This window comes from Petromyzon marinus, chromosome 30 (assembly GCF_048934315.1).
Source record: "Petromyzon marinus isolate PM22_M1 ecotype Great Lakes invasive population chromosome 30, UKy_Petmar_22M1.pri1.0, whole genome shotgun sequence".
Taxonomy (NCBI): Eukaryota; Metazoa; Chordata; class Hyperoartia; order Petromyzontiformes; family Petromyzontidae; genus Petromyzon; species Petromyzon marinus.
Genome location: NC_133696.1, coordinates 530,880 through 549,101, shown reverse-complemented (window position 1 = coordinate 549,101; position 18,222 = coordinate 530,880). Strand labels below are relative to the sequence as shown.

Here is an 18,222-nt window from a genome sequence, read left to right as displayed (position 1 = left end):
CCCCCTCCTCTCGCCCCCCCCTCCTCTCGCCCCCCCTCCTCTCGCCCCCTCCTCTCGCCCCCCCTCAACTCCCCCCCTCAACCCCCCCCTCAACTCCCCCCCCTCAACTCCCCCCTCCTCCACCTCTCACTCCCCCTCTCACTCCCCCTCTCACTCCCCCCTCCTCCTCCACCTCTCACTCCCCCCTCTCCCTTCCCCCCTCTCCCTCCCTTCCCCCCTCTCCCCCCCTCTCCCTCCTCCCCCCCTCTCCCTCCTCCCCCCCTCTCCCTCCTCCCCCCCTCACCCTCCTCCCCCCCTCTCTCCCTCCTCCCCCCCCTCTCCCTCCCCCCTCTCCCTCCCCCCCTCTCCCCCCTCTCCCTCCTCCCCCCTCTCCCTCCTCCCCCCTCTCCCTCCTTCTCCTCCCCCCTCCTCCTGCGTGGGCAGGCGATGTCCGCGCAGGAACAACCACTGACAAAGATCCCCGTGTAGCTCAACACACCGCTGTGGGCAGGTGCTCCGAGTGAGCACCTCATGAAGGACGGCGCACGAGGGGGCTGGAGTGATCAGCACCCACGCCCGGCCCTATTTGTCTCCCCCAGTGCTGGCGTTTCACCAAGTACCCGCTACCAATGTTATCCGCCGCTGGGAACCGAACTCAAAAGTCTCGTTCCGTGGCACAGCGCCATAACCACTACGCTACCGCCTCGCCCAAACGTGACTCACGCAAAGACAAAGATCCCCCGTATAGCCTTTGACGGACAGTCGGGGCAAGTGCTGTTAGCGAGTAGCACCTATGAAGGCCGACACGGCACACGAGGGGGTGGGTGGCCAGGGCCACGCACGGCCGCCTTTGTCTCCCCAGTGGAGATGTTTACTACACTTCACCAAGTACTCATTTGAGGCTGAGTCGACCTAGTGGAGGGCCAGGACCGGTTCAGATAATTATCTGAGCACACAGGAACGGACACCCATCGCGGAGCGGGGCGAGTGTGTGTCTGTGTGGGGTGAGTGTGTGTCTGTGTGTGTGTGTCTGTGTGGGGTGAGTGTGTGTCTGTGTGTGTGTCTGTGTGGGGTGAGTGTGTGTCTGTGTGTGTGTCTGTGTGGGGTGAGTGTGTGTCTGTGTGTGTGTGTCTGTGTGGGGTGAGTGTGTGTCTGTGTGTGTGTGTCTGTGTGGGGTGAGTGTGTGTCTGTGTGTGTGTGTCTGTGAGTGTGTGTCGTGTGGGGTGATGTGTGTTGCTGTGTGTGTGTCTGTGTGTGAGTGTGTGTGAGTGTGTGTCTGTGTGTGAGTGTGTGTCTGTGTGTGGGGAGTGGTAGTGTAGCGGTTAGCGCGCTGCGCTATGAACCTGGCGACCCGGGTTCGATTCCCGCTCACGGCCAACACCCAGTGACGATTATCTAAACCGGTCCCGGGCCTCCCCTAGGTCGACTCAGCCTCAAATGAGTACCTGGTGCGGTGTGTAAACATCGCCACTAGGGAGACAAAGGCGGTCGGGCGTGGTGCTGGCCACCCACCCCCTCGTGTACCGTTCCGGCCTTCATAGGTGCTCGCTAACAGCACTTGCCCCTACAGTCTGTTAAGGCTATATGGGGGATCTTTGTCTTTGTTGTCTGTGTGTGAGTGTGTGTGAGTGTGTGTGAGTGTGTGTGAGTGTGTGTGAGTGTGTGTGAGTGTGTGTCTCTGTAGTGTAGCAGTTAGCGCGCTGCGCTATGAACCCGGCGACCCGGGTTCGATTCCCGCTCACGGCCAACACCAGTGACGATTATCTGAACCGGTCCCGGGCCTCCCCTAGGTCGACTCAGCCTCAAATGAGAACCTGGTGTGGTGTGTAAACATTGCCACTAGGGAGACAAAGGCGGTCGGGCGTGGTGCTGGCCACCCACCCCCTCGTGTACCGTTCCGGCCTTCATAGGTGCTCGCTAACAGCACTTGCCCCTACAGTCTGTTAAGGCTATACGGGGGATCTTTGTATCTTTGTTTTGTCTGTGTGTGAGTGTGTGTCTGTGTGTGAGTGTGTGTCTGTGTGTGAGTGTGTGTCTGTGTGTGAGTGTGTGTCTGTGTGTGAGTGTGTGTCTGTGTGTGAGTGTGTGTCTGTGTGTGAGTGTGTGTCTGTGTGGTGTGAGTGTGTGTCTGTGTGTGAGTGTGTGTCTGTGTGGGGCGAGTGTGTGTCTGTGTGGGGTGTGTGAGTGTGTGTCTGTGTGGGGTGTGTGAGTGTGTGTCTGTGTGGGGTGAGTGTGTGTCTGTGTGGGGCGAGTGTGTGTCTGTGTGGGGCGAGTGTGTGTCTGTGTGGGGCGAGTGTGTGTCTGTGTGGGGTGTGTGAGTGTGTGTCTGTGTGGGGTGAGTGTGTGTCTGTGTGGGGCGAGTGTGTGTCTGTGTGGGGCGAGTGTGTGTCTGTGTGGGGCGAGTGTGTGTCTGTGCGGGGCGAGTGTGTGTCTGTGTGGGGCGAGTGTGTGCCTGTGTGGGGTGAGTGTGTGTCTGTGTGGGGTGAGTGTGTGTCTGTGTGGGGTGTGTGTGTGTCTGTGTGGGGTGTGTGTGTGTCTGTGTGGGGTGAGTGTGTGTCTGTGTGGGGTGAGTGTGTGTCTGTGTGGGGCGAGTGTGTGTCTGTGTGGGGCGAGTGTGTGTCTGTGTGGGGTGAGTGTGTGTCTGTGTGGGGCGAGTGTGTGTCTGTGCGGGGCGAGTGTGTGTCTGTGCGGGGCGAGTGTGTGTCTGTGCGGGGCGAGTGTGTGTCTGTGCGGGGCGAGTGTGTGTCTGTGCGGGGTGAGTGTGTGTCTGTGTGGGGTGTGTGTGTGTCTGTGTGGGGCGAGTGTGTGTCTGTGTGGGGTGAGTGTGTGTCTGTGTGTGTGTGTCTGTGTGGGGTGAGTGTGTGTCTGTGTCTGTGTGTGTGTGAGTGTGTGTCTGTGTGGGGTGAGTGTGTGTCTGTGTGTGTGTCTGTGTGTGAGTGTGTGTGAGTGTGTGTGTGTCTGTGTGTGTGTGAGTGTGTGTCTGTGTGTGAGTGAGTTGTGGGGAGCGGTAGTGTAGCGGTTAGCGCGCTGCGCTATGAACCTGGCGACCCGGGTTCGATTCCCGCTCACGGCCAACACCAGTGACGATTATCTGAACCGGTCCTGGGCCTCCCCTAGGTCGACTCAGCCTCAAATGAGTACCTGGTGCGGTGTGTAGTAAACATTGCCACTAGGGAGACAAAGGCGGTCGGGCGTGGTGCTGGCCACCCCACCCCCTCGTGTACCGTTCCGGCCTTCATAGGTGCTCGCTAACAGCACTTGCCCCTACAGTCTGTTAAGGCTATATGGGGGATCTTTGTCTTTGTCTGTGTGTGAGTGTGTGTCTGTGTGTGTGAGTGTGTGTCTGTGTGTGTGAGTGTGTGTCTGTGTGTGTGAGTGTGTGTCTGTGTGTGTGAGTGTGTGTCTGTGTGTGTGAGTGTGTGTCTGTGTGTGTGAGTGTGTGTCTGTGTGTGTGAGTGTGTGTCTGTGTGTGTGAGTGTGTGTCTGTGTGTGTGAGTGTGTGTCTGTGTGTGTGAGTGTGTGTCTGTGTGGGGCGAGTGTGTGTCTGTGTGGGCGAGTGTGTGTCTGTGTGGGGCGAGTGTGTGTCTGTGTGGGGCGAGTGTGTGTCTGTGTGGGGCGAGTGTGTGTCTGTGTGGGGCGAGTGTGTGTCTGTGTGGGGCGAGTGTGTGTCTGTGTGGGGCGAGTGTGTGTCTGTGTGGGGCGAGTGTGTGTCTGTGTGGGGCGAGTGTGTGTCTGTGTGGGGCGAGTGTGTGTCTGTGTGGGGCGAGTGTGTGTCTGTGTGGGGCGAGTGTGTGTCTGTGTGGGGCGAGTGTGTGTCTGTGTGGGGCGAGTGTGTGTCTGTGTGGGGCGAGTGTGTGTCTGTGTGGGGCGAGTGTGTGTCTGTGTGGGGCGAGTGTGTGTCTGTGTGGGGCGAGTGTGTGTCTGTGTGGGGCGAGTGTGTGTCTGTGTGGGGCGAGTGTGTGTCTGTGTGGGGCGAGTGTGTGTCTGTGTGGGGCGAGTGTGTGTCTGTGTGGGGCGAGTGTGTGTCTGTGTGGGGCGAGTGTGTGTCTGTGTGGGGCGAGTGTGTGTCTGTGTGGGGCGAGTGTGTGTCTGTGTGGGGCGAGTGTGTGTCTGTGTGGGGCGAGTGTGTGTCTGTGTGGGGCGAGTGTGTGTCTGTGTGGGGCGAGTGTGTGTCTGTGTGTCTGTGTCTGTGTGGGGTGTGTGTGTCTGTGTGTGAGTGTGTGTCTGTGCGGGGCGAGTGTGTGTCTGTGCGGGGTGAGTGTGTGTCTGTGTGGGGCGAGTGTGTGTCTGTGTGGGGTGTGTGTGTGTCTGTGTGGGGCGAGTGTGTGTCTGTGTGGGGCGAGTGTGTGTCTGTGTGGGGCGAGTGTGTGTCTGTGTGAGGCGAGTGTGTGTCTGTGCGGGGGCGAGTGTGTGTCTGTGCGGGGCGAGTGTGTGTCTGTGTGGGGTGAGTGTGTGTCTGTGCGGGGCGAGTGTGTGTCTGTGTGGGGTGAGTGTGTGTCTGTGTGTGAGTGTGTGTCTGTGTGGGGCGAGTGTGTGTCTGTGTGGGGTGAGTGTGTGTCTGTGCGGGGCGAGTGTGTGTCTGTGCGGGGCGAGTGTGTGTCTGTGTGGGGCGAGTGTGTGTCTGTGTGGGGTGTGTGTGTGTCTGTGTGGGGTGTGTGTGTGTCTGTGTGGGGCGAGTGTGTGTCTGTGTGGGGCGAGTGTGTGTCTGTGTGGGGTGAGTGTGTGTCTGTGTGTGAGTGTGTGTCTGTGTGGGGTAAGTGTGTGTCTGTGTGGGGCGAGTGTGTGTCTGTGTGGGGCGAGTGTGTGTCTGTGTAGGGCGAGTGTGTGTCTGTGTAGGGCGAGTGTGTGTCTGTGTAGGGCGAGTGTGTGTCTGTGTAGGGCGAGTGTGTGTCTGTGTAGGGCGAGTGTGTGTCTGTGTGTGTGTGTCTGTGTGGGGTGAGTGTGTGTCTGTGTGGGGTGAGTGTGTGTCTGTGTGGGGTGAGTGTGTGTCTGTGTGGGGCGAGTGTGTGTCTGTGCGGGGCGAGTGTGTGTCTGTGCGGGGCGAGTGTGTGTCTGTGCGGGGCGAGTGGGTGTCTGTGCGGGGTGAGTGTGTGTCTGTGTGGGGTGAGTGTGTGTCTGTGTGGGGCGAGTGTGTGTCTGTGTGGGGTGAGTGTGTGTCTGTGTGTGAGTGTGTGTCTGTGTGGGGTAAGTGTGTGTCTGTGTGGGGTAAGTGTGTGTCTGTGTGGGGCGAGTGTGTGTCTGTGTGGGGTGAGTGTGTGTCTGTGTGGGGTGAGTGTGTGTCTGTGTGGGGTGAGTGTGTGTCTGTGTGGGGCGAGTGTGTGTCTGTGCGGGGCGAGTGTGTGTCTGTGCGGGGCGAGTGTGTGTCTGGGCGGGGCGAGTGTGTGTCTGTGTAGGGCGAGTGTGTGTCTGTGTGTGTGAGTGTGTGTCTGTGTGGGGTGAGTGTGTGTCTGTGTCTGTGTGGGGCGAGTGTGTGTGTGAGTGTGTGTCTGAGTGTGTCTGTGTGTCTGTGTGTCTATGTGTCTGAGTGTGTGAGTGTGTGTCTGTGAGTGTGTGTCTGTGTGTCTGTGTGTGTGTCTGTGTGTGTCTGAGTTTGTCTGTGTCTGTGAGTGTGTGTCTGTGTGTGTGAGTGTGTGTGTGTGTCTGTGAGTGTGTGTCTGTGTGTCTGTGTGTGTCTGAGTGTGTCTATGTGTGTGAGTGTGTGTCTGTGTGTGTCTGTGAGTGTGTGTGTCTGTGTGTGTGTCTGTCTGTGTGTGTGTCACTGTGTGTGTGTCTGTGTGTGTCTGTGTGGGGTGAGTGTGTGTGAGTGTGTGTCTGTGTGTGAGTGTGTGTCTGTGTGTGTCTGTGTGAGTGTGTGTCTGTGTGTGAGTGTGTGTCTGTATGTGTCTGTGTGTGTCTGAGTGTTCCCACCGACTCGGCCACTCCGACTCGCAGCGCCGCCGCGCGCGCCAAGGCGGAGACGACGCCTGGGGGGTGGGGCAGCTCCTCGAGCTCACGGCCAGCCCGAGGGCGGAGGGCAGAGGGGCGGGCAGGGCAGAGGGGCGGGCAGGGGGGGAGGGCTCCCAGCGCTGCTCCGTGAGAGCGCGAGGCGTGGGTTGGGAAAGTGCACAGAGAGAGGAGTGGAGGCTGCACAGAGGAGTGAAGGCTGCACAGAGAGAGGAGTGGAGGCTGCACAGAGAGAGAGGAGTGAAGGCTGCACAGAGAGAGGAGTGGAGGCTGCACAGAGAGAGAGGAGTGGAGGCTGCACAGAGAGAGAGGAGTGGAGGCTGCACAGAGAGAGAGGAGTGAAGGCTGCACAGAGAGAGAGGAGTGGAGGCTGCACAGAGAGAGAGGAGTGAAGGCTGCACAGAGAGAGAGGAGTGGAGGCTGCACAGAGAGAGAGAGGAGTGGAGGCTGCACAGAGAGAGGAGTGTGAAGGCTGCACAGAGGAGTGGAGGCTGCACAGAGGAGTGGAGGCTGCACAGAGAGAGGAGTGGAGGCTGCACAGAGAGAGAGAGGAGTGGAGGCTGCACAGAGAGAGGAGTGGAGGCTGCACACAGAGAGAGAAGTGTGAAGGCTGCACAGAGGAGTGGAGGCTGCACAGAGAGAGGAGTGGAGGCTGCGTGCGCGTGATTCGAGTTCTCGCCGTGCCGGTATTTTATTAACGCCATCACCACCGTCATCATCTGCGTCTTGCATTCGTGCACGTTCATGTGATGTATCGTTGAGTCATGAATTGCAGTTATGAATTATATTTGTAAGCGTATGCATTGCTATGTTATTGTTTTGTGTCAACTGCAGATGTTTGTGTGTGTGTAATAGGCACTTGCCCCAAAAATCTGTTAAGGCTATACGGGGGAGCTTTGTCCTCGTGTTATTGTGTGTGTGCCTTTGTCATAAATTATACTATTGTTTTAATACGGGGTGTAAATTGTCAAAAATCCCTGTGATATCTTGCATAGGGACATTGTGTTTAGCATACTGCATGTTTAATCAGCATGTTCGTGAATCTTCTAAGTGCGTAACTCATCAGGCATGCGAACTGTGACAGTTATGCAAGTGGCGTTTTGATGTAAGTGGAATGATTGGCAGCAATTGCCCTGTTGTATAATCCAGCACTTGCAGTGATTACAAAAAATCATTATCCCTGGATCTTTGACTGCTTTATATGTTGAATTTCATACGCACCGTACGTAGCCAGCCGTGCTGAACGGAGGTGCGCAATGTGGCATTATCTTGCGTGTGTCCCTCTCTCACACACAACACATAACCAGTCATCATCAGCGTCAAACCCATCCCACACGTGACTCCAAACTGGCCTTGTAATGATGGCAAAGTGGGCACGGATACCCTCTGCCCGGAGCAGGGGGCATTTAACTATTCACGAGCCCAGTTTGTGAAGAGCTTTAGCAGCTAAGTACCTCTCTGTGTGTGTGTTATTGAGAGCGTACTAAGTTACAAACCTGGTCACCCGGATATGGGCCTCCCCTAGGTCTACTCGGCCTTAAACGAGTACCTGGTTCGGTGTGTAAACACCTCCACTGGGGACACAAAGGCGGCCAGGCGTGGTCTTGGCCACCCACCCCCTCGTGTCCCTTGTCTGTTAAGGCTATGCGGAGGGATCTTCATCTTTGTACGTGCGTGTGTGTTTGTGCGTCGTGTTTCTGCTCAAGTGAGTGTGAACGTATATTAATTGGTCTGGCAGGCGTTCTTGACGTATTGTTTTGAGTATCCATGTACCGGCAGACTCCGTGCATGCCCACACCATGCCTAATAGGTAACGTATTCTGTCAGAGAACTGGCATTCGGTTGCTGATTCTCGTGTGAGCACGAGGTTGCACCCACACCACGCGCACACACACCACGCACACACCACACACACACCACACGCACACACCACGCATACACCACACATACACCACGCACACACCACGCACACACACCACGCACACACCACACACACACCACACGCACACACCACACATACACCACGCACACACCACGCACACACACCACACACACACACACCATGCACACACCACACACACACCACACGCACACACCACACACACACCACGCACACACCACACACACACCACTCGCACACACCACACACACACCACACACACACACCACACACACACCACACACACACACCACTCGCACACACCACACACACACACCACACACACACCACACACACACCACACACACCACACACACACCACTCGCACACACACACACCACACGCACACACCACTCGCACACACCACTCGCACACACCACGCACACACCACGCACACACACACCACATGCACACACTCACACCACACACTCATACCACATAGAGTGAGGGAAATAAGTATTTGATCTCCTGCTGATTTTGTACGTTTGCCCACTGACAAAGAAATGATCAGTCTATAATTGTAATGGTAGGTTTATTTGAACCGTGAGAGACAGAATAACAACAAAAAAATCCGGAAAACGCATGTCAAAAATGTTAATTGATTTGCATTTTAATGAGGGAAATAAGTATTTGACCCCCTCTCAATCAGAAAGATTTCTGGCTCCCAGGTGTCTTTTATACAGGTAAGGAGCTGAGATTAGGAGCACACTCTTAAAGGAAGTGCTCCTAATCTCAGCTTGTTACCTGTATAAAAGACACCTGTCCACAGAAGCAATCAATCAATTAAATTCCAAACTCTCCACCATGGCCAAGACCAAAGAGCTCTCCAAGGATGTCAGGGACAACATTGTAGACCTACACAAGGCTGGAATGGGCTACAAGACCATTGCCAAGCAGCTTGGTGAGAAGGTGACAACAGTTGGTGCGATTATTCGCAAATGGAAGAAACACAAAAGAACTGTCAATCTCCCTCGGCCTGGGGCTCCATGCAAGATCTCACCTCGTGGAGTTGCAATGATCATGAGAACGGTGATGAATCAGCCCAGAACTACACGGGAGGATCTTGTCAATGATCTCAAGGCAGCTGGGACCATAGTCACCAAGAAAATAATTGGTAACACACTACGCCGTGAAGGACTGAAATCCTGTAGCGCCCGCAAGGTCCCCCTGCTCAAGAAAGCACATATACATGCCCGTCTGAAGTTTGCCAATGAACATCTGAATGATTCGGCGGACAACTGGGTGAAAGTGTTGTGGTCAGATGAGACCAAAATGGAGCTCTTTGGCATCAACTCAACTCGCCGTGTTTTGAGGAGGAGGAATGCTGCCTATGACCCCAAGAACACCATCCCCAGCGTCAAACATGGAGGTGGAAACATCATGCTTTAGGGTTGTTTTTCTGCTAAGGGGACAGGACAACTTCAAATGAATAAAGTAATAGTAAGAAAAAATAAAACAATTCCAATAATTGGACTTTTCAAATCGCAAAAAATCGCAGCCTTTGCGATTTGCTAATCGCATTGTTTCAAATTGCGATTTCAATTTGAAATCGATTAATCGTTCAGCCCGAGCTGGTACTCCATCTCAGGAGTAGCTTCCTGCAGAGTTTCCCCCCGAGTTCTAAATCTCACCTTCCCTTCCGACAGTCTCCCCCCTCGACGTGATCTCGACTCTTGATGCGACTCCCTTCAACCCCTTGAGCCACTTCTTAGAAAGGGGGTGCTGTGGTGGTGAATCCAGTTCAAACATTGCGGTGATACATTACACACAATCACCAATACAGGGTCATTACAATGAACAACCTCGCACGCGTTTACTAGGACCGAGAGAATGTGGATTCACCTGTAATTACCAAACCGCCCATTTCCTGTCTCAAAACAAGGCTCTCTTATCAGCGGACGCCCGTGCAGGTGTTGTGATGCAATGGCAATGATCGCACGGCTGTGAGTCGGTGTGCGTGCTGCACCCAGACACCACACCGCTTACCACCTCTCCCCCCATCCCCTCGACCTCAAAGGGTGTTCGCATTCCTTTATGAGCCAATCACCCTTGCGAGGTCACTAAATCTGTTTTAGGAGGATTGCACATCGTATCAGAATGAAATGTGGGTATTTACAAATGCCATGTTTTTTAAAGTGAACTTAAAAAGACACGAACAACACGATAAAAGAAAATACTGGGTGGAACTAAATATGCAGATCTTAAAATAGAAGTCATCGACGTGCACCGGGAGACAAAGCAGCAAGTGCACGCGAGGAGGATGTCCCAGGCGACTCGCGCGGAGTGATCTGTGGCCACCGCCAGAGAAGTAGCGCAAACTGTTGGATGAAAATTCGCCGCGCCTATTTACTGCGATCCCAAAGGAATGGGCATCCACCAAGCCGGCAATAGTATCACCGTAGACCCAGTGCCGGATTAAGTTACTGCGGGGCCTGTAGCATATGTTATAAAAGGGCCCTACATTTAATTTAAAAACACTTAAATATTAAAATCACACATTTTTTACTTGCATAGTAAAGTAATTGTATTTTTTCAATTGTGAAACAGCCAGATAATACGACAAATCGCTAACCTTAAACACCCAGTCGTTCATAACAGTTGAAGGCAGTATAGTACTATAGTAATAGAGCAAGTGAATCACTGAACCGGAATTGATAGCTTGAAAGCATTTAGCGCGGGGCCCGCAGCATATGTAGCTACTTTAGCTTCTAGGATAATCCGGCACTGCGTAGACCTAATATGGTATTGTCTTTAGTATGGTGTTGTTATAATTGTATCGTCCACCAGTCCACTTACAGTGAGGGAAAAAAGTATTTGATCCCCTGCTGATTTTGTACGTTTGCCCACTGACAAAGAAATTATCAGTCTATAATTTTAATGGTAGGTTTATTTGAACAGTGAGAGACAGAATAACAACAAAAAAATTCCAGAAAACGCATGTCAAAAATGTTATAAATTGATTTGCATTTTAATGAGGGATATAAGTATTTGACCCCCTCTCAATCAGAAAGATTTGTGGCTCCCAGGTGTCTTTTATACAGGTAACGAGCTTGTTACCTGTATAAAAGACACCTGTCCACAGAAGCAATCAATCAATCAGATTCCAAACTCTCCACCATGGCCAAGACCAAAGAGCTCTCCAAGGATGTCAGGGACAAGATTGTAGAACTACACAAGGCTGGACTGGGCTACAAGACCATTGCCAAGCAGCTTGGTGAGAAGGTGACAACAGTTGGTGCGATTATTCACAAATGGAAGAAACACAAAAGAACTGTCAATCTCCCTCGGCCTGGGGCTCCATGCAAGATCTCACCTCGTGGAGTTGCAATGATCATGAGAACGGTGATGAATCAGCCCAGAACTACACGGGAGGATCTTGTCAATGATCTCAAGGCAGCTGGGACCATAGTCACCAAGAAAACAATTGGTAACACACTACGCCGTGAAGGACTGAAATCCTGCAGCGCCCGCAAGGTCCCCCTGCTCAAGAAAGCACATATACATGCCCGTCTGAAGTTTGCCAATGAACATCTGAATGATTCAGAGGACAATTGGGTGAAAGTGTTGTGGTCAGATTAGACCAAAATGGAGCTCTTTGGCATCAACTCAACTCGCCGTGTTTGGAGGAGGAGGAATGCTGCCTATGACCCCAAGAACACCATCCCCACCGTCAAACATGGAGGTGGAAACATTATGCTTTGGGGGTGGACGGGGCCATGTACTGTCAAATCTTGGGTGAGAACCTCCTTCCCTCAGCCAGGGCATTGAAAATGGGTGATGGATGGGTATTCCAGCATGACAATGACCCAAAACACAGGCCAAGGCAACAAAGGAGTGGCTCAAGAAGAAGCACATTAAGGTCCTGGAGTGGCCTAGCCAGTCTCCAGACCTTAATCCCATAGAAAATCTGTGGAGGGAGCTGAAGGTTCGAGTTGCCAAACGTCAGCCTCGAAACCTTAATGACTTGGAGAAGATCTGCAAAGAGGAGTGGGACAAAATCCCTCCTGAGATGTGTGCAAACCTGGTGGCCAACTACAAGAAACGTCTGACCTCTGTGATTGCCAACAAGGGTTTTGCCACCAAGTACTAAGTCATGTTTTGCAGAGGGGTCAAATACTTATTTCCCTCATTAAAATGCAAATCAATTTATAACATTTTTGACATGCGTTTTCTGGATTTTTTTGTTGTTATTCTGTCTCTCACTGTTCAAATAAACCTACCATTAAAATTATAGACTGATCATTTCTTTGTCAGTGGGCAAACGTACAAAATCAGCAGGGGATCAAATACTTTTTTCCCCTCGCTGTACACCACATACACCACCTACTTATACCACACACTCGCACCACTCACCACTCGCACCACTCACATCTCACACTGCTCACACCTCACACATACACATGTTCGTAGCCTGCATGCACTTTTGGGGCAAGTTCTGCAAGCGAGCACCTATGAAGGCCGGCACTGTGGCACACGAGGGGGTGGGTGGCCAGCACCACGCCTGGCCGCCTTTGTCTCCCCAGCGATGACGCTTACACACCACACCAGGCACTTGTTTTAGGCCGAATCCACTTGGGGTAATCCGGAACAAGCCGACACTACTCGTCACCGATATTCGGTGTGAGTAGGAATCGAACTGGGGTCGCCGGGTTCGTAGCCGCCGTGCGCTAACCACTGCACCAAAGCAGCAGCAGGCGATATAGTTTATGGGTGCCGTGTGTTTGTCGAACACTGCAACAACACGAGCTACCGGATGAGTCGGTATCGTTCCAATTCAGCATCAGCCCACGCTCATGGACGTGTTAGTGTCTGCCTTTACCAGCCACTTGTACTTTAAGCGAATTAACGAATTGTCATAATTATCTTATCGTCACTTCCTCCTCGACATCAGCCTCAGGGACATTGCCTTCATTTAAGCTGCGGTGCCGGTTTCATGTTCACCGGTGGGGGGAATAGAAAGTGCTGCACTGCAAGACCGACGGTGATTGCCACTGGAGTTCTTAGTGTGGTTTGCGCGGCACGCTGAGAATGTCCAAAATCATGAACAAACAAGATCCAGGCTCGATTTGAAACAGTACATAAAATTCGTGATCTGATCCCATCTATGAAGGATGTGATCCTTGACATGCAATACCCTGGCGTCTACAAACTAAGCTGTGTCTGTGGCAGTAGCTACATTGGGGAAACTAAGCGACACGTCTCGGACCGTGTTCGTCGGCGTAAGGCAGATTTGAAACACGGGAGGACGAACACTTCGGCCGTGGCTGATCATTGTTTTAATGCTGCTGGCTCACACGAAATTGATTTCTCTAAGACGAAGGTACTTTGTAAGCCCACGCTATCAACAAACATTCGTTCATAAAGCCATCCATATATACAGACACAAACACAATTTCAACCCAGAGGATGGGTACAAACTCAGCAATCATTGGAAGCACGTCATCAACCAGTTTAAGTCATAACTGGCTGTGATGTTCCCATCTTGTCACCTTCCGATGTTAGTTTTATTTTTACTAAAGATGGGACAAGCAATTCCATTTCTTGCGGTATCGCCCCCTGCATTGGGCGTACCAAAAAGTTGTTAAGTCCTCCAGGACTCAGAAGATCTTTAACCAACACTTCAGCCGTGGCGGCTGTTCTCCGATTTTACATTAACATGTTAATTTCTCACATTCACATAACCACCTCCGCTCACTAGCCCCACCCACTTCGTTCTGACACTTGGGCTATACCCATTTTCAACCTTTAAAAGCAGCTTGCCTTCAGTAGCTTTCCCCCTTTTTCCTCCTGATGACGATCGCTTGTGTTGCGATCGAAACGTCAAAGTTTTTGGTTTATTTTATTATTTTGAACCTATCTACGTGAAATTTTTATTTAAAGCTTTCGTGACTGCAGGGATTCATATTCTTGGTTCTTTTGGTAAAGTCACGTAGAAGGGAAACAATAAAATAAAAATAAACAATAAAAAAACACAGCAAGAACACCTGATGACGATTGCTTGTGTTGCAGTCGAAACGTCGTGAGAATTTTATTGTTTTATATTTTTATTATTTTATTGTTCCCCTTCTACGTGACTATTTACGTGACTTTACCGAAAGACCCAAAGAATACAGTAATATACACACACACGGTAGCTCGCACCAGCAGCTGTGGACACGGTGGTACAGCAGCCACTCTCTCTCAACATGAAGTTGCTCACGTGGGTGATGATACGAGGCTTGGTAGAAGGTAAACGGCAAACCGGTAACCGTTTTCAAACTCCACGATTTACCGGTTCCGAGAGCCAGGAAGCAGTGACCGTGTCCGGAGGGACGCGCGTGACGAGTGGCGCGCGCACCGATTGGGCCGGACAAACGGCGGCACGCCGGGCTGGGTCACCGCGTGGGCGTCTGCCCTCGTGCCTCGGTGGAAAACGTGCGAGCTCTCACGGTTATTTTGCCATTAAGAAGGAGCATTGCCCGAAACGTCACCCAGTACAGATGTTTCCTTAGAAGGCCATATTGAGTTGTGTTTGTTGTTATGGTTATTGCGAAACACTGCCACGTGTGCTGCAAACCGGTAACCGTGGTCTTTACCGGTTTTTTGTCTGGGGTGGGGGAAGGAAGGAAGCTCGCTTGCTGCCAGCGACGACTACGATGGGACTCTCTGTGGAAACGCCGCGACATTATTCTGGTGCACGTCAACAAGATAGACATCTCTTTCACTGTCTCGGAATACCGCGGTCGTCGAGACAACCGGAGCGACTTCCACTTCACGCTGGCGTCGTCGAACAATGTCGCTTTGTGTCCAGCAGCGCGGTTCGACTACAAGCTCACGCAGGATGTCGATGTTATCTCGCCATGTCACACGTGTGTGTGTGTGTGTATATACTTCACTTGGTAGCAGTACTTATCCAGAAAAAAACAACAACCGTATCACCTTTTAGTAGGATGATCCTGTATTAGGATATTTGGCCAATCCCCTTTTTGTGCGCTTTTTGTGCGCGTTTAGTGTTGGTAGGCAAACCATAGTGCCTGGTGGTACCCGCAGATACCATAGTCGTGGGTATGCCCAGCTATGTGTAAGATTCGTGCCCCGTTGGTCAGTAGCCTACATTGTGTACTGTCTTCTAGAGGCCACATCTTGTGAGTCAGTGAACTGTGGATAACCTACCGATCCCACCTCCAAAGTGCTCGATTATATTCACGCACATCCAGACAGTAAAGTATATCATTATGCTTTGGAATTACCATAGATTACACAGTTATTACAATAAAACGTAAGCAATATAATAGGCTAAGAAAGAAAATGCATGAATGTACATTTTCACTTTGATGTCCTGTCCCCGGGGTCTACATTTATCCAACACAGAGCGAGTTCATGGCACGTTGTGGTGTTGTGTGGCACGCGTGTGTAGGCTGATGTGGTGTGATGGTACGGTTTAGAAGCCTTCCCTATGGCATGACGACACAGCGGAGGACTTCCCGTGAATGTGTTTCTCTCTTTATCAGAATAAGAATATGTATTTATACTGGCAGCCGTTGTGAAACAATCGCGCGCTTGCACTTTCGGCCGGGATAAATGCGTGACCCGTGGCTTAGTATCAAACCCTGTGCACACAGCTGGCTTCAACGTTGCGTGTACAAACATCGACACTCAACACATTGCCTTTTGTTACACTACTTAAGTCTGAGTGTCTCCCAGAGCAATAGGGTGGCACTCATCTCTGTTGGTTGCTCTGAGCCAGTGATGGAAATTCCACATTTACATGCAGGAGCGAGTGTCAGATAGGACCATTTTACTTACAGAAAAGTGGGAATCACTTTGTATTTGGACATCAAGGTCAAAGTCACGAGCTTGGAGGTGGCTGGATGGCTTCGAGGTCACAGCCCTGAGCCAGTACTATTGGAATACTGAGTTTGAATCCAGGCAGATGCCCATCATTACATCCGGTTTCCAGTGCAGTAAGCTGCTGGTCTAAGCCCAATCACCAATTACTTTACAAAACAATTCTGGATAAATCATTGGCATTACACTAAAAAAAAATTCTCAATTGCATCTCTAAAAAATGTAATATAATTTGTTAAGTATAATGAGAAAACACACCAATCTCATAGCAGAGTGTGAGTGGAAGTGTGCCCCCTACTGTTCAGAGATAAAACGGCGACTTGAAGGGTTTTCCAGAAGAGGTTGCGTGAAAAATGTCTTGCACAGCCGTTGTAAGACACGTGGGGTACCCACTGCTGTGAGAGGTTTACAGTTGGGTTCTCTATCTCGTGATGTTGACGCCAATAGCCCACTGAGAATAAACTGGAAAAGAAGACTTTTAAAAATTATGAACTTGTCTGCAAGGCAGTTGAAAGCTGTTAAGTTTTCAGTCTTAAACCACCCACACCCAGTGTAATTAGAGACCCACCGCAAGTCGGTTGGAATCGCACAGCCACACGGAACGGGCGAGGCCTGTGCCGAGCGAGTGTGGGCATGAGCCCAGCCCAGGGGTGGCTTCTGCCTCCCGTTTGTGGAGACGGTGAAATCTCACTCGGGTGTCTAGCTTCTCGCATATGTTGGTTGAACATCTTTCACACCGCACGTAGCCAACCGTGCTATTCAGAGGTGTGGGGGAAAGAAAACAAGCGAAACACTAAAAGCAGTTCTAAATAAATGAGTTTTCAATCTAGATGGTGATTTAAAAGTGCATAGCTCCAGTGACTTCCTCATATTGGAAGATACAGCGTCCCAGACGGTCGCAGAGAAGCACCTGAAAGCGGCGACCGTCTTTGTGCACCGTGGTTGCGTAGAACCCGACGCTCGCGGGAACTCGTGCCAAGCCGGACGAGTGAGCGGGGAGCTCGGAGATCGCGAACCTCCCGACCAGCGGCCCCCGGGCTGGGCGGACGTGCCGGGAGTGACCCTGGGGAGCGGCGAGCACCAGGAAGGGGAAGCGGAGGGGCGAGGCGACACGGAGCCGATGGAGGTGGACACGATGCTGTCCGAGCCCGACTACGGGGACGAAACCCCGGGCCTCATCAAGCCCAAGAAGCTGATTAACCCCGTGAAGGAGTCTCGTCGGCACCAGGACTTGCACCGGGAGCTGCTCATGAAGAATAAGCGGTGAGCACCTCCGTGTGACTGTGTCTCCGTGCGTGTCTCCGTGCGTGTCTCCGTGCATGTCTCCGTGCGTGTCTCCGTGCGTGTCTCCATGTGTGTCCGCGTGACTATGTCCGTGTGTCTCTGTGTGTGACTGCGTGTCCGTGCGTGTGTCCGTGTGTGTCCGTGTAGGGGCCAGGGTCTGCAGCCCAAGCCCGAGCTGCTGCGTGTGCTCGACCAGCGCAAGTGGGAGCAGCGCGTGGGGCGCCAGCGGCACCACCTCCACCATGACGAGGAGCCGGAGCCCAACGGCGCCCTGCAGCAGGAGCTGCTCAAGCGCTTCCAGCGCCTTGAGCAGGTGCCCCACTCTCCCCGCTCCCCCCAAATCCCCCGCTCCCCCAGCTCTCCCAGCTCCCCCAGCTCCCCCTGCTCTTCCAGCTCCTCCCGCTCCCCCAGCTCCCCCAGCTCCTCCCGCTCTCCCCGCTCTCTCCTGTCTCCCCTCTCCTCCCACTCTCCCCATTCCCCCCAGCTCCCGCTCTCCCCACTCTCACCGCCACGCTCGAACGCTCGTGCCGGGTCCATGCCTGTAAATCATTGACGTGCTACGGAATCTGTATATTGTAGATCGTAGCTGTACCCCGGTGAAGAATTTAGCAAAATAAAATGACGTACATAGAGCGAGGAGTGGTGGAGCAGGGGTTAACGTACTGCGCCATTAACGCAGTGATCGGAGTTCCATTCCTCCCGACGGCTAACGTCGGTGGCAAGGCGATATCCACCACCAACCCGCACCGACCAGTCGAGTGGAATATGGCCAAACGTCCTCCACGACCAACACGACTTGCCCCCGAGTCCTTCGTCCAGCAGCGGGCTGTAATTTGCTTCTTGCTCAATTGCGATCGACGCTGAGCGAGCGTGCACTTGGACGCGGCCCCTTTGCGGGGCTCCGCCTCATTTGTGCTCCGGTTCGATGCTGGGGCAGCGCGCAAACAACGTCTGTGCTGCCCGCCTCGAGCAACCCGTACTCAACGGTTCAAATCCCGGTCGGGGCGAGGGGGTGGGTGGGATTGACTCGGCCATCCATCCCTCCACGGTCGATAACGAGTACCGCTCGGCAAGATGGATTGCACTGGCCATAGGAATGTGGAATCCACCGCGTGAGCCGTCTGTGAACGCGGGCGGGCGACGCAGGGCGGGCGACGTGGAGCGTGGTGCGGAGCGCGGTGCAGAGCGTGGTGCGGACGATGTGGAGCGTGGTGCGGAGTGCGGAGTGCGGAGCGTGGTGAGGAGCGTGG

The 18,222-nt window shown here is 52.8% G+C and overlaps 2 protein-coding genes across 2 annotated transcripts in view; both read left to right on the top strand.

Moving 5' to 3' along the window:
• The window catches only part of LOC116947418 (endosome/lysosome-associated apoptosis and autophagy regulator family member 2-like), a 303,120-nt gene that overhangs the window by 96,484 nt on the left and 188,414 nt on the right, over positions 1–18,222 (top strand). The gene's annotated exons all lie outside the window — the stretch shown is intronic.
• The window catches only part of LOC116947417 (uncharacterized), a 52,127-nt gene that overhangs the window by 26,416 nt on the left and 7,489 nt on the right, over positions 1–18,222 (top strand). The window contains exons 3-4 of the mRNA XM_076070595.1: positions 16,639–16,951; positions 17,120–17,285. Of these exons, the coding sequence (XP_075926710.1) occupies positions 16,639–16,951; positions 17,120–17,285 (479 nt within the window). The remainder of the gene's footprint in view (positions 1–16,638; positions 16,952–17,119; positions 17,286–18,222) is intronic.